Source organism: Balaenoptera musculus, chromosome 1, assembly GCF_009873245.2.
Source record: "Balaenoptera musculus isolate JJ_BM4_2016_0621 chromosome 1, mBalMus1.pri.v3, whole genome shotgun sequence".
Lineage (NCBI taxonomy): Eukaryota > Metazoa > Chordata > Mammalia > Artiodactyla > Balaenopteridae > Balaenoptera > Balaenoptera musculus.
The window spans coordinates 42,995,079-43,022,834 of NC_045785.1; the positions used below are offsets into that span (position 1 = coordinate 42,995,079).

Consider the following 27,756-nt stretch of genomic DNA (forward strand, 5'->3'; position numbering starts at 1 on the left):
AACCACTTCAACCCAAAGTCAAACCAGTCCACCAATGAATAAACACAAAACTGGAAGAAAAGACAATAAATATTGCACAGATGTCTCTGGATTTGGGAATAATTAAAATTTTTTACTTTTTTCTTAATGTGTTTGTAGATATGAATTTTTTTACATTGAACATCTGTTACTTTTGAAAATTAAACATATAAACAGAAGTTCAAAAGAAAAACTCAATCTAGAGGAGTATGGTTCAGTGGCAGAATGGTGGTATTCAAAAGACAAGTCCTAGCAGGAAACACAAAAATTTCAGTATGTGTGCAGAATGGATGGAACTATGCATGAATTTTTTCTAGTTAAAATTACATTAATTTCTGAAATAATGTTTGTACAATCAATCAAAATAAAGGTAAAAAATTAACAAAGGTAAAGCAGCAACTTTAAAAAATATATTCAAATGGATTTTTTTTTTTTTTTGGCTGCCCGGCGCAGCTTGCAGGATCTTAGTTCTCCGACCAGGAACTGAACCTGTGCCCTCAGCAGTGAAAGCTCAGAGTCCTTAACACTGAACTGCCGGGGAATTCCCTCAAATGGATCTTTATTGTTTACTACTCCCTCAGAATTCTGCATGAAAATCAGTATCTTTATCTGGTGATACTTGAAAATATGTAACAACTGGTAGAACATATGCCTGACCAATCAGAGCAGACATTGGTAGTAAACAATGGCATCCCTAAAACATAGATTCCTCACACACCAGCCCTGCAGCCCCAAAACAGGGTTTAGACTCAGTACCTGAAGCCTTGCTCTTTTTCACCATGAGAAGACTCTTATGTTATAGAAACAGGTATAAAGGTGAAGGGTGCCAAGATATGCTACCCCAAAATATGCCACTTTGGCATAAGGGTTATTTTAAGCTAAAGGCACTTGAAAAACAGCAGATACAAAAGGGATACTTTGATCTCCCCTTTCCTCCTGAATACAGGAGGTAAAGCTCCCATGTAGGAGCTGCCCTCCACGTACCAGGAGAAAAGAAACACTCATCAAGTTGAGAGCAAGAGAATTCTACACAAACTGACATTGTTAAAATAATTCTTATCTTCCTTTAGCCTCCCTGTACATTTTAGTTACCTTTCCACAATTGCCTCTCTTTGTTTAACCTAGTATTAAAGCATTTAGGTTTTGCCACTTCTTTGGGTCTTCATTTCCTTATGAGGGCTCCCGTGTCACATAAAACTTACATTGAATAAATTTGTATGTTTTTCTCCTGTTCATCTGTCTTACGTTAACTAAATTCTAAGGCCCAGCTGAAGACCTTAAGAGGGAAGAGGTAAAGTTTTGCCTCCCTGCAAAGGCAAGTTTTCCAAACCAGAACATTCCAAAGATTGTAAGGCCCAGACACTACAGCAGACTCCAACCTACGGGAAAGAAGGAAGAAGGAGTTCTTGCTGCTTCTCCCTGACCTCACCACCCCACTCCTGTCATACAGGTGCCCTGCTCTTTGACTCTGAAATTTGGTTCACACATATCCTCCTCCGAAAGACAGACACATGTATTCTTCAAGAGCTGGTTCAAAAGTTACTTCCTTCGTGAACTCTTCCCTGAAAGCACCAGTCAGAGTTTTGTTCATTCTTTTAACTAATATTTATTGAGCACCTACGATGTTCCAGACCTAAATTTGTAGCCCTGTGCTATCATATGATAATTGTGTCTGGGCTTGACTCTCCAACCAGACTGGGATTAATCCTTGGTGTAGTCCTAGTAAAATAAAGGAAGGAAGAGTCAGCATTTAATCCTCACAGCTGAGTTTGCAAATGTGAAAAATGAGACACAGAAAAATGAGACACAGAAAATAACTCCCACAGGCAAGTTAGATTACTTGCCTAAGGTAATACAGCTGATAAGTAAGTAGGGCCAGGAATCAACCATGGTGGCCTTGAACACCTGGCAACCACATTAGCTTCTTGTGAAAAGGCTGTCACACTTCATGCAACTGCTTGTCTGTATGTTTATTTTTTGAGAAAATTTTTAAAAGAGGAAAATTACTTTATGATTATTTTTGTTAAAAGGGTATTTTTTCCATGTGAGACTTGCCTACTATCTGTACTCAGTCGTAATAGATATTTACTCACTCATTCAACAAACAGCCTAATGCAATGGAAGGATAATCTTTGGAACCAGACAAACTTGAATTCAGATACAGGTCCCGCCCCTTACTGGCAATTTGACCCTGAGCAAGTGACTTGCCTCCTCTTAGCAGTTTCTGCATCTGTAAAAGGAAGATAATAATGGTATCCTCTACAATGGCTGTTCTGAGGATTAAATGAGCACATTGCAGTAGTTGCTCAAATTTATAGGAAAGTGCTTTGTGATCTGTAAAGAGCTATGTGAATGCATATAATGATATTGTGAGCTGATGGTACAGAAAGGATGACTGTAAAACCAGCAAACCTGCAAACAAGTAATAATTAATTTAAAATTATGGCACAAAACAGCAGAGAAGCAAAAGGAGTTTCACAAAGTATCTTTGTTTATGTTAAGAGGAAGTCTGATTTTGTTTTTAAGTGCTTGATACACCTGCAAGAAGAAAACATCAAGCATCATTGCCCACAAATACAGCTATCAGAACTGCTCAGTAAATACTAGATAATACAGATATTTAAACAAAATAAAATCACTGGATATACTGGAATAAGTTGAAAGTGAGGCTCAAGTTTATACAGAGGCTTTTTTACTGTCAATTAATTTTATAAATACCATGATAATGATAAGTAGTAATAGCTACTATTTGTTGATTGTCTTTTTATATCAGGCACTTTGCACACATAGCTAATTTAATCCTTACAGCAGCCTCATGAAACAGGAATTATCCCTTTCCATTGACAAGGAGAGAGAAGCCCCAAGAGGTGATGGGACTTACCCAAGGTCATACAGAGCAAAGGAGATGGGATAGAAATCCAAATTCAATGTTCATTCAGAGAGAGCAAGTAATTTTGCTCCCCAGACTTTGCCAAACCATGAACATTCTTCCTTCTAAGCAACATCATTTGCCTCTGAGTAGTAACCACTTTTTACCCAGTTATAGTTCATCCTTCTGACCAACACGGACTTCTACATTTTTACCCAGAAATGCTCTTTCATCATCATCTTCCTTTAGCTGCCTGTAATTTCCTGATTCCTCAGCAGAATCCTCTTCACTTCCCTCTTCTTCAGTTCCCCAGATGTCATCTTCCCTTTCCTCCTCCTTTTCCTTTTTCTTCTTGGCCTCTTTTTCCTGTTTTCTTTTTTCCATTTCTTCGTACAGTTCTCTCCATTGCTTCTCTATGTCCTATTTAGAGTGTGGAATTTCAAAATAATTTACAGATGGTATAAACAAAGTTAACTCACTTTAGAAATGTCTGGCATCTTCCCACACTCTTAAAGATTTCTGGTATGGTGTTTATTTACCTATAAGTTTTCAGTATGTGTTGGGTGGAGAGAAGTGTGTGTGTGTGTGTGTGTGTGTGTGTGTGTAATTTGTTCATAAATAAAATGGGTTCAGATTAAACAAACATCTACTTAATGCCCACAGCATTGCTAAGCATGGTGTGAGACAGTCTACACACATTATTTCTATTCCTTACAGCAATGTGTGAAGTGTTACTGCTCCCACCTTCTAGATGAGGAATATGAGATTCAGACTGATTAAATCAGTTCCCCAAGCTATATAGTTAGTGAGTGGTAGAACTAGAATTAGAAACCAGGTTTTCTGGTTCTGAGTCTGGCCCTCTTTCTGCTATATCACAGTAAAACAACCTTTATGGAACTCTTTGAATTTGCTTTTGAACTGTAGCCAGTACAAATTTGCAGTCAGAAATGGGACTTCTGAGTTCTCTAATGTGTTCATCCAGGTGCTAGAATTTGATCTTTAGAGCTGTCTTCATAAATTTTACTACTCAGAGGGGCCTTAAAGAAAGGACACAGTCCTTGGGACTTCCCTGGTGGCACAGTGGTTAAGAATCCGCCTGCCAATGCAGAGGACATGGGTTCGAGCCCTAGTCCGGGAAGATCCCACATGCCGTGGAGCAACTAAGCCTGCGTGCCACAGCTACTGAGCCTGCGCTCTAGAGCCCGTGAGCCACAACTACTTAGCCCAGGTGCCGCAACTACTGAAGCCCGCGCGCCTAGAGCCTGTGCTCCGCAACAAGAGAAGCCACCGCAGTGAGAAGCGCGCTCACCACAATGGAGAGTAGCCCCCGCTCGCCGCAACTAGAGAAAGCCCGCGCGCATCAATGAAGAACCAACGCAGCCAAAATAAAATAAAATAAATAAATTTATTTTAAGAAAACAATATTAGATGATAACCTCAAAGTAAAAACAAAACAAAACCAGACTAAGAAGTGTAAAAAGTCTCGTTTTTATTTTTTCCATGATGACTGTGTCAATGCTTCTTTGAAAATGCTAAGTATCAAAGTTCTCTCAAAAATTTCTTTTTAATGCCTGTGCTTTGCTGGTGCTCTAACCAGGAGCCTCGTCTGCCTTTTGCGTAATCAAGCATTGGCCACAAACCTGCTTGAATCACCCTTCCTGCAGAACGAGGAGGTCTGGATGAAGGGTGACACCAAGAAGAAGCCATTGTCCTAAGTATCACTCCACCCGTAAAATAGTTCTAGGAGAGCAGGGAAGCTGGTAAACAGCACTAACATCTTGCTTCCTTCTCCAAGTCATCCATCAGAAATGGGTTCAGTGGCTCCCTTCTAGATCACCCCACTGTGAGCAGGGAGTGTGACACAGAAGGAGTGTGCATTCTAACTCAACAAGTTAAAGGCTGCATGTGACCTTGCACAGTTTATATATACTCTATGAATCTCAATTCCTACATCTGAAAAATGGGAATAACAATACCTGTCTTGCTGGGTTGTTTTGAGAGCTAAGTGGGAAGACTTGTGGAAAGTGTTCAGAGAGTCAAGTACAAGGTTGTAGATGTCCAATGAATACAAGTTCTTTACCCTGCCTCTCAGGGCCATGTAACCAGCAAATGAGACAATGACTGTGAGACTGATTTTTTAAATGCAGAGAACAGTGCACAACTGAGGAGTGAGACACCTGGAAATCCAAGTGAGGGAAAAATCTTACTTTTCTTATTCCCCAGGTCTTATTTCCAGCCTCTTCTGCAAACTCTTCATCATTTGTAAGAAGGAAATTGTCAAAGATGCAGCCTGATTTCACCTGTTGAAATGAAAACAATGGGATTATTAGAACTAGGTCAAAAGGTTTTAAAAATCACCTGGAAGCTTTGCTAAATGCAGATTCCCAGACCACGGACCCAGAGATTTTAATCAATAACTGAGGTGGAGTGAGGGAATACAAAGATGATTAAGAGCACAGAGGGTCCAGAATGCTGTACCACCTTAGCTGATCTGCTCTAGAAAGAAGTTACTTTACTGTTTCCCAAGGTTCTGTGTTCTCCAAGCCTGTGACCACTCTTTCATAGGGTTGTGAAGAAATTTTCCTCATTCTGCTAGGCTCCAAATTGCTGTCCAGTGGCTCTTGCCCCAGCTTAGATTGATAGTCTCTGCTGCCACTTATAGATGTCCTTTTTAAGGTTCTCTCCTCAATATAATCAGAAAAACTAAAAGAATACAGGGAAAAGAAAAGGTTTGACAAGAAGTGCAAGCACAATTTAGATTCTCTATTTTCTTAAAATAACATATTTAATATTTACAATTAAAGAAAAAGATGAATCAAGTCAATTGTATATAATAATTTCAGTGTTTATTAATGATAAAGGAACAGAATAGAAAGAGCAGCAGTCATGGAGTCAGACAGACCAGCTCAACCACATACTAGCTGTGTGACTTTGGGGAAGTTACTCAACTCCTCTGAGCCTATTCCCTCATAAGTGAAGTATTAAAAATAACTCCCTTGAAGTGTTGTCATGAGCATTAGAAATAATATATGTAAAGCACAGTGTCTAGCAGATAACAGTCATTCGATAAATGGTAATAGTTATTATCATAACTTTTCAGTATCTGGATATGTTTCAAAAGAAACAAAAGGAGAGTCATTCCGGATTTTTTTGCTTTAGCATTATATGTTAAATAAATCAGCAAGTTAATTGTGTGAGAGCCGTTGTGTGACCACGAGAAAGTTTGCAGCATGAGTTATCATGTGTCCTTCCTCTAGGGTTTGAAAAAGTTTTGTTTTGTTTTGCTTTTTTTAAATAAGAAAGACTTTTATTTGGCTTACATCATCCCCCCAGCCCTGCCTTCAGCAGAAAAATAAATGACAAAATAGCCACTTTGAATAAAGATCGTTAATTTCCTCTGAGCCATTTAAAAAATTGGTTTTAATAATTCCTTATGCAACTTTACGATTTTTTTCTTTGGGTTTTTTTTTCTTTTTGTGAGTTGGGATTTATTTTTTGTTTTGTTTTTTTTTCTTTTTGAGCTGTCAGCAGTCTTGGTTAGGGAACTGCTCGTTTTTTGGCTCTTCCATTTTTTCTACTCGCACGAGAAATGTTTCCAATCTCCCCTGTTCTCTCTGGTGCTCACTTACCCCCATCCCCCCTACACTAAACTCCTGGCTCTGCCTCCAACTGAGAATCAGGACATGAGGGCCAGTCCTGCTTCCTACAACTCACTAGTGGAGGGACCTTGGTCTACTCATATCTCTTCTGTGCCTCCATGTTTTTATCTGGAAAATGGAAGAAAATATAATTTCCCTGCTTTCTTCATACAGTTCTCAGGAGAAAAGAATATGTGAGAAAGCTTTGTGAGACTGTAAAGCCTAAAAAGTTAATTCACTGGAAGTTACCTGGTTTCCTGTGATGTCCCACTTGAATCATAAAATGGGAAGAGTATAGGTTTGGGCACTTACTAGCTATGGGATCTTGACAAGCCAAGTCGCCTCCCTAAGCCCTCCGCTTCCTGGTCAGTAAAACAGAGATGATAAGCCCTACCCTCCAGCCCCACAGGGCTGTGACACAGACCATATGACCTAAGGAATGTCAATGTGCTTTGCATTATGGCTGTTAGGCTATATTCATTGGAGTCACTACTCCTTCAAAGATCATAAGGAGTCCCAAAGCTAAGAGAAAGAATTTTCTTGTTCACTGCCATCTCCTCCTAGCCTCTGTCCTGATGAAAGAATGCAGTATCTTCTGCCTAAGGGAGAAATAAAAGGAAAGAAAAGAAAAGGGACTGTGTATGGGAGTGTAGGAACAGAGAACAGGATGGGTCAGGGACTAAGCAGGAAGATTAAGCAGCTTGCTAGGCTAGGACCTGATGCAGAGGGCGATGGACTCACAGAACATCTGGAAACCCGGGTTGGGGCAGGGCAGGTGAGAGAATTCCGGCCTATCTCTATGCTGAGAGTCGCTAGGCTTTTCCAGTGAGGTGCAGGGACCCTGTGATAAACTGGATGTGTTGGTTTGGCTGAGTGGGTAGGGTGGAGTAGGACTTGGGAGTGCCAGACCCAACTAGAACTTAAAAGGAAAGGATGCCTGCAAGGGTGATGTCAGCGTTGTGCAGAACTGTATCACAAGACCAAAAAAAAAAAGAGATAATGCTGGAGTTTCAGAAATGTAGTCTCTCAGGATTCGTCCCAGACCTGCTGGATCAGAATCTGCATTTTATTAAGATCTGAGTGATTCATACGCATGTTAAAGTTTGAGAAACACTCCTTCAGCATGGTTTAAATTCTCAAATAGAAAGGTTTGCCTACTTGAGGAGGAAGATAGAACTCAGAGCAATTAGTGTCAAATAATTTTTAAATTTTATAGATGAACAAAGAAACTGTTTAAAGTGTGTGCCTTAATGTTTTCAGTGGAAAAAAAAAAAACCCCAATGCATTTTAAGGGAACAATCAGATAAGGCATATTAATACGACCACATATTTTTTCAAGATGTAGAAAGTTCCTATTATTTATTAAAAAGGGACAACTGAAAACAAAAAGAGATAACAATGGGAATTTGTACAAACTGTATCCACATTCTTCAGATAAAAAAGGAACAAAAGAAGGACATATGTCTCTCTTCTTCCTTCTCTCCTGAACCCCTACTATGCACATGGTAATTTACATACTTCATCTCCTTACACTTGTGTGCTGGCCTCACTGAGTCAGGAAAACAAGAAAGTCTAAATAAATAAATAAACCAAGAAAGCTTCAAATTGGGGGTGTCTGTTCAAGAGACCTTTAGCAGCCTTGAACTGTAGAAATCACTGGTCAGAGACAGAGATTTCACTGGCTGTAGAACATTTCAGGATACACCCAAGGTCAAGTGGCTGCAGTTTCTAGAGGCTCTATTGTACAGTGGGTGTAGTCAATAAACAAGGACTTTACGGGCTGACAGACCTTTGAATCCTGTCTCTCCCATGCACTAGCTGTGTGCTCTTGGGCACATCGTGTGACATTTCTGATTCTCAATTCTCTCAAACATAATACAGGGTAATAATAAGGGATATTAATGCTCACTTTCCCTTCCTCTCCAAGGGAATTCCAAGACTACGCATTGATAGATTGCAGTTTCCAAGAGGCCTCCTGGGCTAAAGCTTTCACTCTGGGGCAGGCACTTGAGGTGCTCTCTTTCTCCTGAGTTGGGAAAGAATCCTCCCCATTTTCAACATCAGGTCTCATTGGAAGAAAGCAACTCTGTGAAGGCCTGAGTATCTGAGCCCTCCTGTTTTCCTTCAAATCAGAGCCAGGAAAGGTAACTGGCAGAGAAGAGGGTGGCTAGGCCAGGATTTGTCATCATGGCTGGGATAATCAGTCCCAACATCTATCTGGGGATTTTAATATTTCGAAGTTTTACCACATCTCTGATTCCCTTTTATTTCCAGAACTACCCCAAGATTCACATAGGACCGGCCTAGCAGTATAAAGTATTGGAACACTGAATCTAGCCTCAGAAAGGCCTGCATTCAAATTCTAGCTTTTCTGCTTACCAGATGTGTCTTCAGGCAAGTTAGCTAACTTTGCTGAACGTCAGTTTTCACATTCAGAAGTAGGAGATTTCATAGTGAGAGTTAAATGGCATTTGCAAAGTCTCTGAAATAGTGCTTGGTACATGGTAGAGACTCAATAAATTTTAGCTATTATAATTATTAGGATGAATATAATTAATCCTATTTTAAAGAGGAACAGTTTGAGGTTTAGAAAGGTCAAGACTCACTCAAGTTTTGTAATTTCCAGCCTGGAGCTCTTTCTACTTTGTGGAAACTTTAGAGGGACTGTTCTTCCCTGGCTCTGAGCCCAGAGAGATTTACCTGCCAAAGGTCCAGGCCAAGGACACTAATGTTATAATAGTGACAAATGGTTGGGTTGGGCTTATATTCAGGGTTGTCTATTTCTGGATAAATCCACTCCCCCTGGTAACTGGGATTGTGAATGATCCGAGGTTTCCATTGTCCCTAATCAAAGCACCAAAGAGTGAACATAGCATTAGTATTTTTCCATTCTTCTCATGCAATCAGAAAGATTAATCAACTAGGCATAAGGATTCAGAGCAGGATTCCTTGAGCTTCTCTCCCTTTCTTCGAGCTAATGCACAAGACTCTTCCAGGTTCCCCTTTCTACCCAGAGGGATAAGAACAAAGTAGCAGAGACCCATTCTGAGCCTGGTCCCAGCTCTCTGCATAAGTTTGTTCATGATGTTAAGAAAACGTAGCTTCACAGGGAACCACCATCTAAGGACTCTGGACTTGGGGCCATTCTCTTCCTGGTGTGTAGTGTAGGAAACTGTGACCAAATAAAACAATGTTTGTTTCAGTCAGTATTATCTCTGGACCATTTGATAGTTGATTCCTTTAGTTCCCTCTCATTTCTGACATGAGGTCAGGACTTAGCCCTTAAAAAGAAGTTCCCCCACCCTCCCCCAACATGTTTGGCTCATTCATGTCCTACCCTTCCCCTTTCTGGACCACTTCTGAGACTTCCGGTTCCTGACCCCAGACCCATTTCCTGTTCTGATCATGTTCCTTTGACTGATTTCCACCACTCCGGACAAATTCCTTGCCTAGGGCTCCCTGGACCTCCGCCTCCCAGCATCAACCTTGACCAGACCACCTTCTCCCAGATAGGCACAGCCCTGAGAACACGGCCCAAATGAGGCTACAGTCTTATGGAGAAGGGGAAAGGAGGAAGATGACCACAGGATCTCAGAGTTTCTGTTCTGTAGATTAAAATTTACATCTCTTCTCTCTAGTTTCTCATACCGATTGGCAGGAGAGACCCCCTCATCTTATACTTCAGGTTTGATATCAGGGGCTCTTCCCACTCCCCATTCATTGCCTCATTCCAGTCGTCTGGCTTCTTGGCTTCCAGGTCTGGGATGTACTCAAAGTCTTCCAAGTCCTAAAACAAAATGTTCCTCCATGAGGGCAGATGGGTGGGCCGGAATGAAACTGGGGTACAGAGTACAGTAGGGTTGGACCTGGCGCCCTACCCCTGCCGCTCTCCTGTCCTCACCCCTGTGAAAGCCCAGCTCAGGACTCTGCAAACAAATCCAAAACATACAGGAGAGAAAAAGCCTTTAAGCAACTCCAGTGCCTCCTCATATTCTCTATCCTTCTGACCTTGACTACTTTAAGCTTAAATAAGATGGGAATTTCCCTTATCCTGGCCCTCTCCCTTCCCCAGTTATGTGCCCCGATTGTCAGAACAAGTCTTCTAGCCTGAGTCCCTCTTCCTGAAGGCCTCTATTAGTAACCTGCCTTGTACCCCAGCATGCTCCCAGATCTGTATCAGTCCTCCTTTGTACCCCAGGTCCCTTCTATTTCCTAAGACAGAGCTCCAAGTCATGGCCTGTCCTAACGTTCATATTTCTTCTGCTCTGGAGCCTCCAAAGTTTTGCTCTATCTACCTGGCAGTTCACCTTGGTGCTGACCACTTCCCAGACTTACTAAAGGCTTTGCTGCCAAGCCCACTAGACTCACAGTCATTCAGCAGCATGAAGTTCCCTAGCTCCTGGGATGTCTCAGCTGTTTTGTGGTTCCTGAGACATTAACACTCAGCATCCTCTCCTGGGGGCTATAGACTTGATAGATCCCAGCCTATCTAAGTAGTCTCCAGCTTCTCCGGGTCTACTCAACAGGGAGCATAGAGGCCTGCAGCCTCTCCCCTCTCCCCCAGGCCTTGATCCAACCCTGACTACATCAGGTGCATGGTCCACACCAGGAGGGAGAGTCTATGGTTAGTCTTGCTGCCCTGAGCCTGCCTGTTGGGTCTGGAAGTAAACTAGTCCCTACTTCTCCCAGGGTGCTGAAGATCCAGACACTGCTTGATCATCTGCCTTAATTCCCTGACTACACCTCCCTCCCCCTGGGTTTGGAGCCCATTGAATCTCCCTACACATGGCTGGGCCACTGCCCACCTCTGTACAGGCCTCTCCTTACGGAATGGATTCCGGTTGCTGGGTGCCATGCTGCTCCTTGCTGAACCCTGAGCATCTCCTCTGCATGAGGGTGAATCTGCTCTGACCTCAGGAGCAGCAGCCCAGCAGGTGAAGCCCTCCATGACCTGGCTCCAACAGACCCTTCCAACTCATCTTCCATCACTCTCCACCTTGAACTTTATGCTCCTAAAATACTAAACTGCTGCTTTCAGTTCTTTACATAACCATGTTACTTTCCACTTAACTGATGTGCCTTCACTCCTGCTGTTCTCCGGGTCTGGAATATTTTTCCTCCAACTCAATTTCCCTTGCTGTAATGAATTTACTGTTTGAAATTCAGTACATGATTAACACATAAATGCCATGTATTAAGAACTTATTATGTATCAGGCACTAAATTATGTATATTAGCTCATTCAATCGTCACAACAACCTTCACATATAGGTATTATAATAATCCCTGTTTGTGAAATTTCACAGCAGTTATATTCCTTGCCCAAGGTCTAACTGCTTATAGGTGGGGTTTCGCAGTTAGTAAATGGTGGAGCTCAGATACAAACCATATCTGTCTGACCCAAAGTCTATGTTTCCAATCCCTAGGTTAACCAAATCACTGAAGCATGCCTCCTCCTTCCCAGAACACCACCTGCACCCCAACTCAGCCTGAGTTAGGAGCCTGTTTGGGGCTCCCACAGGATTTGGCTTCCCTGACTCTCACCATTAATTACACAGTGTGACCTGCATCTATGTACTTGTCTGTATCCCTCACTAGATTCTGAGTCCCAGGAGGATTCTCAGTCCCTGGATTGTTCTATTCATAGCTGTATCCAGTACAGCTTTCCAGTGAATGATAATGAATCAGTGAGTATATTCCACATATTTCCCATATCAATAACTTTGGAATCAAAGAGATCCAGGTTCAAATGTTGGTTCTAATGCATGTGTGCCTGGGCAAGTCACTTCATTTTTTAAGCATCACTTTCCTTGTCCTCATAGAGGCTTCTAGCAGGGTCAGTAAATCCTCAATAAACGTGAGGTGCCTCCCTCTTCCCTCAATGCCTCTCTGGATACCAATATTTAGCTGGACACCTCCTTGAGGGAAAGATGCTCCCCGTTTCTGCTCCATTGTTCCTAGCTTCCTTTGCCCATCCCCACAGCTAAGATCCCCTCCTGCTTCCCAGCGAAACACCTCACCTCAGGTTTCTTATCTTCAGGATCCTCTATTTGTAGGCGTTCATCCCATTTCCTTGGTTTCCGGGCATAGGGATCTTTTATCTTCCTGGGAGGCAAGAAGTCCCAGTTGTCCTCCAGGTCCCCAGCTGCTACTTGCTGGTTGTCAATTTTGACCTCATAAGTAGCATTGGGGTGAATAATCAGAGTGTACAGGTGAGTGTCTTTATTGATCTAGAAAGAGAACGAGGAATATTTCAGTCCCCTGTTGGACCTCAAGCATTAAATGCACCATCTAAAACAGACCCTCAGTTCCTGAATGCCACCTCCCACATAGTCACAAACACGCTTTTCCACATCCCGCATCCCATTGCTCTGGTTAACCCAAAAGAGACTTTGGGTCTCATTCCCCTGAGTACACACTCCTCTGGTCTCACCTAGTTCCCATCCTTCCCTTCATCACAGCTCTGGTCATTCTTTGATCTTGTCTGTTTTTCTGTCTGTCCCACTAGACTCTGAGCTTCTCAACAGCAGGGATCGTTTCTGACTCATCTGTTGTATCTGCAGGTCCCAGCACAATGCCTACCCTGAGCAGGATCCCAGGGAGTCCCTGTATGCACAGTCCTGCTAGGGAAGGACTTGGCCCCAAACACAAGTTCTCCAATGAGCCAGGACCTAGGGGCTTCTCTAGACTCAGTCTCTGCCTCTCCCCTGTGCTCTACTTGTGCCAAACTTCTTGCAGTGCTACTCTTTCTCAAGTCTCCTTGACTTTTCTCATGTGATTACCTCTTCTAGTAGCTCAATCCTCCCTAAAATTGTCACCTTCCTTTACAAGACCAATTCATGCTCATCATTCAAAACTCAGCACAGTAGAAACCTTCTTTGTGCTTCTCTGAAGCATTTCCTAAGGCACCAGGTTGGGTAGGGGGCCTCCTCTGTGCTCTCACAGACCCCAATCAGACTAGGTAGTCATTCTCCTTTGCTTGACTCTTACCGTTACTGGACTCTGAGTTCTGTGAGATTAGAGGCCATGCCTGGCTCACTCTATCCCCAGCCCAAGGCCCAGCACAGAGTTGGCATTCAGTGATTTCCTGTTGAGTCGCTGATGAAATCCAGCTATTATCCTCCAGCCAACCTAGATCTCTCTAACCCTGATGTTACTAAGGTTAACTCACCACCCATTTCTAAGTCCAGCACTCCCCACCTCCCCCGTCTCTTCCAATATCTAGCAGTGGGGAAGTGGGCCTTGGCAAGCATTGTTCCAAGAGATAAGCTTACATGACTTCCTAGGCTTTCAGATCAATTGCTTCTATGTGAAATCCTGTAATTTACAGCACTTCTCTGGGTCTATTTTCTAATCTGCAAAATGGAGATGATAGTACTTAATTTATAGGGGTGTTGTAAGGATTAAATGAGATAACAAATGCAAAATGGTTATCCTTCCCCCTAGGCTGAAGACCAGCCCACACACTCACCCTGTGCTTGATGGTCTTGTTGTTCTCATGGTATTTCCCTTGATAACGAGGGATGACTTGTACTTTGTTGTTGCCAAAGCCACAGATGTCAGGGCCTAGAAATTAAATCCCAATACATGATTTTACATCACTTTTAGGCAGTTTGCCTGTTTTGTGGCTAAGATAGACATAGCAGGAAAGAGATAGCACACACAAATTTAGGATTATTTGAGGAGAATTTAATAAAGAGACTATTTTAATTCTTTGTTTTGTTTCGGGTTTTTTCTGTTTTTGTTCTTTGTTTTTTTTTTTTTTTTTGGCCACACCATGCGGCATGTGAGATCTTAGTTCCCCGATGAGGGATCGAACCTGCGTAAAGGGACTATTGTAAATGGTGGGGACAGGACATTGAGAAAATATAAGGAATAATGCTATGCTCCAGGCTATTCCCATCCCTAAGCTTGAAGGGGCTAGGAGAAGGGGCAGTTACCAAAGCCCAAAAAAAAAAGGAGTTCAGTAGAGAGGGCAGCCAGGAGATAAGCTGTGACTTTCAGTCAAGGGACACAACTCTCCTCCCTCCCTGTGATCTTCTGCCAGGGTTCCATTGACCAAACCCAACTGGAAGCCCCTCCTGTGCCAGGCACTTAATACCACGTCATTTAATTCTCACAAGGAGGTATTACCATCTCCACTTTTAGTTGGGAAAATTGTGGCCCAGAAAAGTCAAGCAACTTGCACAAGGTCAAACAGCTAATAAGTAGCATTGCTGGGCTTTAAACCCAAGTCTAACTAGAAACAGAGCCTGGGGCTCTTCCTGTTTTGTGAAAACTTTAGAGGAAACTGTTGATTTGTGAGTCCAGAGAGCTTAACCTGGCAAAGGCCCAAGAATAGGGGTTTTTTTAATATAAATTTATTTATTTATTTATTTTTGGCTGCGCTGGGTCTTCATTGTTGCGTGCGGGCTTTCTCTAGTTGCAGCAAGGGGAGGCTACTCTTCATGGCGGTGCGCAGGCTTCTCACTGCGGTGGTTTCTCTTGTTGTGGAGCGCGGGTTCTAGGCTCGTGGGCTTCAGTAGTTGTGGCACATGGGCTCAGTAGTTGTGGCTCGCTGGCTCTAGAGCGTAGGCTCAGTAGTTGTGGCGCACGGGCTTAGTTGCTCTGAGGAATGTGGGATCTTCCCAGACAGGGGCTCAAACCTGTGTCCCCTGCATTGGCAGGTGGATTCTTAACCACTGTGCCACCAGGGAGGTCCCACCAAGAATAGGTTTTAACCTAGTTTTTCTACCTAATTTCCCATGCTATTGCTCTCTGACTATCCTAAACATGTGCCTGCGTGCACCACACTCACACACACACACACACACACACACACACACACTCAGTGTGCTCTAGCCACACTGGTCTCATCGTTTCTCTACTTGCATTTGAATTTCATGTCTCTGAGCTTTTGTACACACAGTTTCCTATGCCCAAATTACATTTCATCTATCTCCTTTTCTGCTTATTAAAATCTAACTCATTCTTCAAAGAATAATTAATACCTTTTCCAAAATGCCCTCAGGTGGACTGAGTCATGCCATCTTTTGTGATTTCATAACTCCTCATCAATACCTTTGTAAAAGTATGTCTTCATTCTGCCTTTTAAAAAATGATGCATGTGCCTGTGTCCACACCAAGCAGAAGGCAAAAGGGTAAAGTAGAAAAAGCGCAGGCTTTACAGCCAGGCAGACTGGGTTCAAAATCTGACTTCCCACTTACTCATCTTGCGCAAATTTCTTGCCTTTGTTTTCTCATCTGTAAAATGGAGCTGTTAACAGCCCAAACTTGTTGGGTTTTTTGAGCATCAGATAAATAATATTCATTTGAAAAGGAAAAAAATCACATTAAAAAAACCTATTTCCAATTTCCCTACTACAACCACCATGTACATTACAGATATAAGCGCCTTGTGAGAAGGGTAGATTCTGAAAAAAATAGTGATGGGCAGACACATGTTTTAGACCCCCATAGTGCTTTATTGGTCTACCTAAGAAAGGGATTGAAAAATAAGAAAGAGATTGAAAGATAAGAAAGAGAGTTGAGGGAGAAGGGATTCAGACAGAAAAAGGACGAAGCAGCTGAAGAGGAGGATTTTGGCGAGGGCAAGAGAGAGATCTGGAGCTCCCTGGGAAAAGAAAAAACATCTAGAGAGCATTTTAAGGAAATGTTGATTTATGATGTGTAGTTTAACCCTTTCCTCTGAATTTGTGCAAAAACCTTCAGTAAAATCCACATTCTTCACCAATGATTTGGGAGTTGGATTAGTTGCTGTTGTTTCTTGGTTTTTTAAATATCAACCACATTGAAACTGAGCTAAGTAAGAGCTGGACTGCCCCCAAGGAGGCCCAGTATACTGAGGTTACAGATGCAACACTGGATGCACTACAGATGTTGGATAAAGGTGATTTCCCTAACCTTCTGTGCCTTTCTCTCCCTGAGGGCAGGAACCTCCTTCAGAGCACAAAGCCTTATTGTAACAGGTACATTTGAGAGTATCTACACAGTTTCTGATCCCTTTCTCTTTTTCTTAGAAACGGAAAGTGTCTCTCTGTACTGTAGCCTTGTTAATACCATGTGACTCTTCACCTCTATATTAACATTTAGGTTTAGAGTTGCTTTTCTCAGGTCTTCTAAGAGTCTTACCACAGAGGGAGGTGGAGCTATCACATTAGAAATTTCCTGCTCCAAAGAATATAAAAAAGAATGTGTATGCTCGTATGTGTGTGTGTATATAAAAACTGTACATATATAACTGAATCATTTTGCTGTACAACAGAAATTAACACATGGTAAATCAACTATACTCCAATACAATAAATTTTTTAAAATATAAATTTCCATCTGAGCCTTTTCTACAACTACAGTGGCTCTCATTAAGACCTCACAGGGCTGACAGCGACTACTGTCAGAGAGCTTACCAAACATGATGTAATACTCGGATTCTGAATGCATATCCTCCTGGTTCAGGGTGTCAGGAAAGAGTTTCACGAACCCGCCACCGCAGTGGATGCCTTGCTTGTGTTTTACTGAAAACTGAACCACCAAGGTCTCGTTCTCATTGCTGAATGGTTTGAACCTGGTGGAGAGGGCATAGAACTTGGCATCTTCACTGGTCTGGAGACCTGAGAGCAGAGAGCACAGAATCTTTAGATTTAAATACCCTAAGAGCAGCCAGAGAAACCTAGCACTTGGTCTCACCAATCTCTGCTACCTTCTTACTCACCTCCTGCATGCCAGGTGATGTCCTGGATGCTTTACACACATTATCTTATTCAAGCCTCAGAGCAACCCTGCAAAATTGGTACTATTTTCACTTTTACAAATTAGGAGTCTGAGTCACAGGGAGGTGAAGTGACCTGCCTAGGGCCACAAGGCTAGTAAGGAACTAAACTGGGATTTTTTTTTTTTAATGCACCCACTTTATTTTTTTTTAATAATTAATTAATTAATTAATTAATTAATTAATTATTTATTTATTTATTTGGCTGTACCGGGTCTTTGTCATGGCACGGGGGATCTTCGTTTCCTCGTGTGAGATCTTCGCTGCAGCACAAGGGATCTTTAGTTGTGGCATGTGGGATTTTTAGTTGCGGCAGGCGAACTCTTAGTTGCAGCATGTGGGATCTAGTTCCCTGACTAAGTATCGAACCAGGGCCCCTGCATTGGGACCGCGGAATCTTAGCCACTGGACCACCAGGGAAGTCCCCTAAACTGGGATTTTTATGACATGTTTGACTGATTCTTTCTTTCCCTTATACCATACTGTCTCTGATTTTCAAGAGATACTTAAATACTATTCTGAAGCTTTACAAAACAAGCTCTGTTTCTATTAAGACCCCATGGGTGGCCAGAATCAGGCTCTGCCGTGCACAACTGCTGTGGTAGGAAGAGGCCCAGCACAGACTCTTAGAATAAGTGATAATTGTTGCTAACATTTGTTGAACACTTCCTCTTTACCAGGCAATATGTTTCATTCATGTGTATTACTACTCTTAATCCTCATAAAAACCCTATGAGGTGGGCCCTACTAATATCTCCACTTTATCATGAAATCATTGAGGCTATTTCACTTGTCCAGAATCACACAACCAGTCTATCTAATTCCAGAGCCCCCAACCCAAGACTTTATCTCCTCCTCCAGAGAATATCGGAGCTGTAAGGGGTCTTAGAGCCTTTCTAGTCTAACTACATTATTTTATAGATGACAAAACCAAGCCCCAGAGAGGGAAAGTTACTTATCTAAGATCATATAGTCACAAGTGACAGACACACAAGCCAAGTGTCCAGACTTCCAGGTTAGTGGTCTTTTCATTATTTTAAGCTGCTGCCCAGCTTTCTGGTTATGGCTCTGTCACTTTAATTCTCTGAGTCTTAGCTTCCTCATCAGCAAAATGTGGATAATTAATCATACCCCAGAGGGTTCCCGTGAAAAAGTTAAATGGGTAAGAGACGTGAGAAGCACTTTGTAAACTGTCAATATAAAATGCAAGGGATGATCATTATTCATGCTTGGTGAGGGTTCTTCCTTCATGATCCCACAGCTCTTTGTACTTCGTTGGGTCACATTATGTTGCAATTAAGTTTATTTCAGTCTCTTTGAATAGTTTTTAAGCAGCCCAGTGGTTAGGACTCTGTGCTTTCACTGCCGAGGGCTTGGGTTCGATCCCTGGTCAGGGAACTAAGATCCCACAAGCCACGTGGCACGGCCGAAAGAAAAAAAAAAAAAGATCTGGCATAGAGGAAATGCTCAATAAATATGTGTTAAATTGCTCAGAAGGATCACAGGTCCTGATTCAGATGTCTCTTGAGCATTTATTGCACACCAGGCTCTGTGCTCTAAGCACTTTCATGTCTAATATTGCATTAGGAGCTGTCTATATTTTAAAGAGTATGCTTATTTCCCCAAAGACCTCAAGGGAGGCTAGAGTAGCCAGAGAAGACTTCATGGAGGGAGGAGTGGGCACAAAGGAAAGAGCACTGAACCCATAGGTAGAAAACCAAGTCTTGAATTTCCACTCTACCAAACTTAGCTGTGTAGCCGTGTGATTCCCCCCCACCCCCACACATGCCCTGGAGCCTCATTTGTACCCAGAACCCTTTTAGAAAACCAGGAGGTACCTAATGAACCTGTGTAGGATGAGGTATGGGGAGCAACAACCAAGAAATCAAACTGAGAGTAGGGGACTTCCCTGGTGGTGCAGTGGTTAAGAATCCGCCTGCCAATGCAGGGGACACGGGTTCAAGCCCTGGTCTGGGAAGATCCCACATGCCACGGAGCAACTAAGCCCATGTGCCACAACTACTGAGCCTGTGCTCTAGAGCCTGCGAGCCACAACTACTGAGCCCATGTGCCACAACTAGTGAAGCCTGTGCGCCTAGGGCCAGCACTCGGCAACAAAAGAAGCCACCGCAACGAGAAGCCCGAGCACCGCAACGAAGAGTAGCCCCCGCTCACCGCAACTAGAGAAAGCCCGTGAGCAGCAACGAAGACCCAATGCAGCCAAAAATTAACTAATTAATTAATTTAAAAAACAAACAAACTGAGAGTAGATGGGCGGCTGTGCAGACTGAGCCCTCAGAAGAGTTACTCAGACAGCCTCCAGTTTTCTTCTCCTCGGGAAACAATTTTCCAGAGTGGATTTAAATGAGACTTTAAATGTTCAAGCCAATTCGTAATTCTCCTCTCTACTAAACATGAAAATGAGATTCATAACAGTAGCCAGGAGAAAGAAGATGGGAAATCACTCCAGAAGACAATCAATGGATTCTATTTATAGGACAGAAGCTTTCTCAGACAAAAAACCATTGCCTAGAGCTGCTCCTTCCCTCCTAATATTATTTGGCTCTTACAGCAGCCCTGTCTAATGAACATGGCAAATGATGACTATTATCTCCATCTAATATCAAGGCTAAGAGAAATGAAAAGTCTTGCCTAAATTATGCAGCCAGCAAGTCATAGCTCTAGGTCTGTCTGCTCAGTTCTCTATTGTAGCAAGCAGCTCCAGGGGAGAGCAGTATTTGGGGGTTACATAGTGCTTTCCCCTGTTTCAAGTGCAGAGTGTTAAATTTTAAAAAATCCTAGGGTTGGGGAAAGCAGTATAGTCCGGGGTAATGAACACAGTCCTGGAGTCAGACCTAGAATCAGGTCTCAGCCCCACCTCTTGCCAGCTGTGAATATAGCCTTGGGCAAATTATTCAACTTCTCTGAAGCCCCCTGAAAAATTGGGAACATAATAGTAACCATCTCATGAAGTTATTAGGAAGATTAATGGGGATAATGTGTCTAAGGACTTACTTTTAAATACCTGTTACTCAACAAATACATTATTATTTTTGTGGAGACTTCATTCTTCACATTCCACTACTTCTTTTTATTCTAAGAAAGAGAAGTGAACTGATAATCACAAATAAAAACAGTTGTATAAAAGTCAGAACTCTCCCAGTAAATTAGTATGTTCCTAAATTGTAGTAATTACCTTTACCCTATTCTTTGTCTCTGTAAAATTTTCCTGCAGTGAGCTGAAATTTACCATAATCCAGCCTATGTTTAGATTCAACCCATCGTTTTTTCCATCCATCTATGGAGTTAAAGAAGAAAAAAAGCAACATATAAAAATGGTTTATGTTTTTTTAAAGACAATGAAATACAGCCAAGGCTGATCAAGTGTTATGGGAACAGTAATGGGATATCAAAAGATAACTCCGAACTACTGTACAGCGCAGGGAACTATACTCAATATTTTCCAATAACCTATAAAGGAAAAGAATTTGAAAAAAAATATATGTAGGTACAACTGAATCATTGTGCTGTACACCTGAGACTAACACGACATCGTAAATCAACTATACTTCAATAAAATAAAACAAAAAGTAAAATAAAATAGATTACTCCAGTATTCCTGAAATCCCCTTCACTATCTGATGCCTGAACCCCACCATTTATGCACTACCATATGGTTAGTGTTCCATTAATGCTCTAACCCACCCTCCCCTATGAAAGTGAAATCCTGAAAACCGCTACAGGAATGTTCGTTTGAAAGGCATGAGACACTCTCATAAAAGTTGGTGGAAAATATGGTTGGGGGACTGAGCCCTTATACATATTTATGTTTAGTAAAATAAAATAATAAAATTAGCTTACCAAGTAAAGAGATTAGTAATATCACTTTATACTTCTTGAATTAGTAATGATGATATTGAACAATCAATTTCCATTTACCCTTTTTTATTGCTTAAACTTTTTAGACTCTCCTTTGCAGTTTCAAGGAGATGGTGATAAACTTGTTTTGCTTTGGCATAGATGGCATATAGACAAAGAGGCATTCTTTCTGGGACCTGGCACTCCATCCAAACATTCAGTGCCTTTCTGATTTTATGCCTCAGAGTTGCTGACTCCCACTTCCTGGACCCACCACAGTCCCAGAGTCATGGGGCAATTTGGCAGCTTGAGATGGAAGAGGCCTTGAGGGTAGCCTTTATTTCATCTCCTCCCTGTAGCTGAATTGCTCTTTCTCAAATCCGACTACCCAATATCTAGGGTTATTGCCTTAGCTCTGCCCATGAAAACCCCATATCAACATACATCTAATAATGCCACCCTGAGCTGGCTCTGTTGACTCCTATTACTCAAGTCTAACAAACACCTCCCTTCCTGAGGCCCAGGGGCTTGCTTTCTCTTGTCTTCCCCTGTCACTTCCAAGATCTTCGTGTTACACAGGCCAGAATGTCTCAGTGACCACCTCACCCATCACTCCTGAGGGAAGGACCCCAGCAGGTTCTTCCTGCCTCAAGTTGCTGTGGCTTGAATGAAATGGATCCTGCTTCCCTGACCATAGTTGACGCAATGAAGGATAAGAATTTATGTCAAAGCCAAAAGATTTGTTATTATGTGTTAGACCCTTGTGTGGCTCCCTGAAAATTTCCCCTCATTTACTCCCATGGATAATGCTTTAAGATAGATATTATTAGTTATATTTTGCATCTAGTAAGTGGTGCACCTGAGATTTGAACCCAAATCTGTTTGATTTCAAATACTACCTCTTCTCTGGAAGGAGAGGGGGAATGCAGGGAAAAGTGTTATGAAGAGAAAAAGCTTGTGTAATTTTAATAATAGCTACTGCTTAGCAACTACATGTCAGGCATTGTGCAGAGGGCCTTACATGCATTATCTCATTGTAGTCCAATAATAGCTCTGTGACAAATGTCCTATTTTTTCCCACATTCAAAAGATGAGGAGAGTGGAACTCTGAAACTTGTCCAAGAACAAAGTTTGTAAGTTAAATGAGTAAGCAGGCTTGGACCCAGGCCTTTGCAACATCAAAATCTGTGCTCTTGATCCCTATACTATACGGCTTCCCATGAAATCATGTGTGTGAAAAGTCCTTTATAACCTAAAGAGTGTACAGCAAATGTAAGAATCAACCATAGTACTTTACAGTTTGTAATTAATAAAGTTATTTGTGTATAGTTTGAGTAATGTCTGTCTTCCCCACCAGACTGAGAAGTTTCATAACTATTTTACTAACCCGTGTGTCCCAGTTTCTAGCACAGAGTAAATCACCAAAAACATTTGCTGAATGACTGAATGGATGCATGGTCATGCCTTTTGCCTATGCCATAGATTCTCAGCCTTACAAATGGATTGACTCATTTATTAATCCACTTGACAAATGTTAATTGAGTCTGGCATGCATGTTGAAACAGTTTACAGCTTTGACCTTGAACTTTATGCTAGGAGAGGTTAGAACAGAAATCAGAACTTCTTATCACTAATCATTTTTTCTGGGTGAACAGTACTGATGCAAATCTAACTTGCCACAGTTTAAGATGTCCTCAAATAAGGAGCCTTTCTTGTTAGGAGAATAATGTCACCTGGTTAATAAAGTTCCATTTTAATGTTTTATACTTTCCTCTTAACATCATAACATCTTAACTCATAAAAGGCTCAAGCCAGAACGACCCTTTGTGGTCATTAACCTGACCTCCTTGTATTGTGTATAGAGAAAATGAAGCCAAGAGAAGGAAGTGACTTGCTCATGGACACAGTTGCCAGTTACAGAGCTGAGACTAGAGCCCAGTTCTACTGTACTCTGATCCTGGGCTCATTATTCCTTCATTCAACAAATATTTCTTGAGTTTTCATTTTATGCCAGGCACCAGGGGCACAGACTTGAATCTGACAAGGTCCCTCCAGGGGCCTACGAGCTTCAGGGAGCTCAGAGTCTGAAAAGACAGACAAGTAAACAATTACAATACAGTGTGGTAAGGGGAGTGATAGAGGGACACACAGGACAGTGAAATTCAGAAAAGCACTGACTGCCCTCCAGAGTTAGGGTAGATTTCAGAGAGGGCATGCCTGAAGAAGAACTGAAAAAGAAGAAAAGGTAGGAGTGGGTGTTCCAAACAGAATGTCTTGCATGTGGAAAGGCCCTGAGGCATGAAACGCATGGTGTTTCAAGGGAAATGCAAGCAGTATTGTATGGTTTTGCAGGGCAGAAGGGCCAGATCAAGGAGAGCTCTTATTAATTGAGAGGAAGAGAGCAGTGTATTTACCAAGGTTGGATGCTACCATCTTTTTTTCCTTGTTAAATCTTTCCTTCAAACTGTTCAAATATCTGTATGTCCCCAGAGATCCAGCCAACAAAAAATAACAGGTGTTTGGGTGCTCCCACATCTAGTAGATAAATGCACATAATCACAGCCACGTCTGTAAAGATGCAGAACCAAGGAGGCCAAATAACAATGATTCTTCTGTCAAATGAACTCATTTCCAAAATGTACCTCCCAGGATGCCTGGCTTGTGGTGTAGTTCAAATCAGAAGACTGGGCTAGGGCCTCATCTCTTCCACTAGCTTCAGCAGGATCTTCAGCCTCTCTGAGACTCAGTTTATTCATCTATAGAAACGTTTTACCTACCTCATCGTTTCTGGGAGAATTAAATGAAACAGCATGCAACACAGTGTCAGGCACATCGTAAGTGCTCAATAAGTACTACTTGAAGCCAAATCTGTGTATGTGTATATGTATACAAAGATACATAATATCAAAGGTAAAGAGAGAAATATTTCTAGTCTTGAAGGTAAAAGTTGTGCCTTCCCCAGCACCTAGTCCTGAGCCTGGAACCGAATAGGTCCTTTAGAAAATGCTTGCATAATTAGATAAAAATACATATTTGTCACATTTATTCAACATCATCAGATTATATTTTGCAAAAGAGAATTTGCTAGATAAACTAAAGCTTACCTCTTCAGGTACCAACATTTTGTCTACCGTTTTCAATGGAAAAGTTTTGTAGACATTATAGAAGACCCTGACCCATTATGTAGAGAATCCTAAACAAAATTTTAAGTTTCTTGAAGACTCAAGCTCTGTACTAGGCTGTAATGTACAGCAGAAGTGTGAGTTTGTTTTGAAATTTTTCTGTCTCCGCTGTTCCCGTTCAGCTGTGAGCACTCACTTCTCCCTGAGGTCAGTGTGTTTGCCTCTAGCAATCTACCCAGCTCTTGTGAAACCGGTGGACCTACGTCCCTCTTACCTGCCTGCCAACTTACCTGTTCACTTCCTTTCCTTTCTTTCCGTCTACCAGTCTAACTGCATGTCTGCCACATAGACCATAGTCACTCAGATATTTATCAACTAGTAAAAAGCCTTATGAGGTGGTGAATAGCACTGGATAAGAATCTTGGGTCAATCACTTTTCTGAATCTGTGTTCTCATCTGTAAATAAGGATTATATTTAAACTCTTTAAGGAAAGGAAGACTGTGCACGTAGTAGGTACTCAATAAAAGTTCGTTGAATGATAGATTGGCATGAGGACCAAATTAATAAAGATAATAGTAATAATTATTAATTAATAGGATGATGATTAATAATAACTATTAAAATTATTTTTTTTGCTGTCATTGAATGGGTATTGTAGTGGGTACTCCGTTCATTTTGTAAGCTGTCATTTCTAATCAACTATACCCTAAGAAGCAGATAGCCAAGTTTGCTAAGAAAGTGAATATTAAACAAGAGCCCATATGTTTGAACTATGATAGAATTTAAGTCCTTCACTTAAATTTTTGAACTATGATAGAATTTAAGTCCTTCACTTAAATTTTTGCAGAGAACCTATACTGTGCCAGTGTGAGTGCTAGACGCCAGGGTACAAATAAGACATAATCCCTCAAAGAGCTCAGGGTCTAAACAGAGAGACAGACAAATAAATCATCTGCTTTTCTTATTTTATATTTCTTGGATTTTCAAAGTAAATAATTTATTGTAGAAGATGTAGAAAGCCCAGAGGAAGCAAACATGTAGTAAAAATATCCATAATCTACCTCCCACGATGACCATTGTCAACATTTTACTATATTTCCCTCCAGCCTTTTTTTTCCTTTTCTGTATGTTAACAATGGCTCCTGCTCTCACCTCCACATCCCTGCAGCCTCTGGAGAGATCCTTGCCATCAGTTTGTACTTGAGACCTGGAAAGGCCAGCTGGATCAGGCCTCTTGGGTTTGGGCATCTGTCCAGGGTGATTCTTCCTCAGGCCCAGCATGTCCAAGTATCCACAATCCACAGATGGTCCCAATAGCTTATCAGTCATAAGCCTGAGCAGCAGGCTGTTCCTCAGCAAGCCTGAGCCAGCTGGGCACAGAGGTCCTTTGTCTCAGAATGTCTCTTCAGCCAAGTTTTCATGGTCAAGTCTGAGAACTGACAGAATTAACATTCACACACACGCGTGCACACACACACACAGACCTTGTGACTTCTGCATCATTCAGTCCCTCATCTGAATTCCGGTTTCTTTCTGTCTGATTTTGTACTTTGACAATGGTCTTTGCCGTCACCATTAGCTCTCCCTCTCACACCTGTTTATGTCACTAATTCAATGATTCTCCAATTCAATCAACCACAATTCCCACATATTTTAATGTGCCCTTTTTTTTATGCGAAGTCTGAGATTCCAAAAGCTCATGTTGTCCCTGAGGCCACTGGTATGATTACCTGCTGGCCACCTGACACTTGGCAGCTTGCATCAGTGGCCAGTGCATCCTTTATGGAGGTAAGAGACCTGGGTTCAACAAACATCTCTGCCACTGACTCACTGTGTGACTTTGGGGAAACCACCTCTCCTCTCTAGGTCTCAGTTTTCCCATCTGTACAATGAGAGGTTTGAATTCTAAAAACCCTCTAGTTGCCAAGTTGCAATGTGGCCTGAAATAGTCTGGGAAAACAGCAGAAAGAAAGGAGCCTGACTCAAGCTCTGCCACAAACCCGTAAATGGTCCTGCCATGTCATATCCTCTCTCTGGACCTCAGTTTTCCCATCTGTAAATGGGGAAAAGGAGGCCATTTGGGGCTAGATGAGCTTTCAGAGCCCTTTCAGTTCTGAAATTCAAAGAATCTAAGCTTTACCTTTCTTGGGGTTGCTAGGCACTACTTAAAATGTGAGCTAGAAGGCCTTCAAGTACCAGATTCATGGGAGGCAATGGGGTGGGGAGCAGGAGTAATGTGAGAAAAATCAGTTTTGATATCACACAGTCCTGGGTTCAAATCCTGACTTTGCCATTTAATAGCTGTGTGACCTCAGACAAATTATGCAGTGTTTCTGAGCTTTAGTCATACTGTCTGTAGACTGGAAAAATAATTACTTTACAGAGTGGAGGTGAGAATTGGAGTGTGTAAAGCATCATGCCTAGTGAGTAAAACTATGCTTAATAAAGGTTACCTAAGGCATCAGATACAGTTTAGCTGTAAAAACTAGAGTTTGAAAGGAGGAAATTCAGTTCCAGAAAGAAATGGAAAGACAGAACAGTTCTCTTCATTTTTAATAGTTTTTAATTAAAAGAGTAACACAAGTTCATTGTAGAAAATAAAGTAAAAAAAAAAAGTCATCTGAAATTCCATTATTTACCATTTACATTTTGGTATATCTTCATCTATTCCTTTCCTCTATGCACAAATATATTTTACATAGTGACAATATATGCCTTATATGTAATTTTGTACCTTTTACAACTAAGCTTAGATCATAAACACTTCCCCATGACATTAAGAACTTTCCAAACATTATATGGCTCTATCATACTTCACTTCATTGGGCCCCTACTGATGGATATTTAGGTTTGTCTCTGAATGTTTCCAATTATTAATAACACACCCCATCTCCAGTGACCTTCCATCCATTCCAGTTTAGCCATCTGCCCCTACATTCACACCTTGGACCTTATCGTGACCAGAAACTGCTCCACCTCTGAAATCTCAAACCCAAACTCCCCCCTCCATGATTGTGGCTTTCTATCCTCCAACTCTCACGCTCTGTTACTCAAAGTACACCTGTTCTTTGATCCCCTCCATTTTTTTCCAGTCAACTGTCTCTTTCCTATCTAATTCTCACAGTCCTTCCTTCTTCCCTCCCTCCCTCCATCCTTCTTTCCACAAAATTTTATGAGCATTTTCTATGAGCCGGGCACTGTACCAAGTGCAGGGGTTGTAAAGTTGATAGAGATGTGGATCCATCACCTTGCTCACTCCTCTCGACCATTTGCCTTTCTGCTCACTCTTCCCCTGCCCATTTGCCTTTCTGCAAAAGCCCCACTGTGTCATCCAAACCTTCCACCTTCACTTTCCCTTTGCATCCCAAATTACCTACTTGAGCCCTACATGACTTCCTCTCTCAGCCGGCATTCTCCAAAACATAGCCCACGGCTGTCCTGTTCATTTCCCAGGTCCTCATCCATCCTTCAACCTACTGTAG

The 27,756-nt window shown here is 41.8% G+C and overlaps 1 protein-coding gene across 1 annotated transcript; it reads right to left on the reverse strand.

The window, feature by feature from the left end:
* Window positions 1-3,058: 3,058 nt before the first annotated feature.
* LOC118897193 (calreticulin-like) lies at window positions 3,059-25,603 on the reverse strand. Its single transcript, XM_036856183.1, is given in 9 exon segments — window positions 3,059-3,307; window positions 5,095-5,187; window positions 9,226-9,371; window positions 10,201-10,312; window positions 12,546-12,755; window positions 13,997-14,091; window positions 16,932-17,135; window positions 20,490-20,591; window positions 25,336-25,603. Coding segments are annotated over 9 exon segments (1,479 nt in total).
* Between the last annotated feature and the right edge of the window lie 2,153 nt (window positions 25,604-27,756).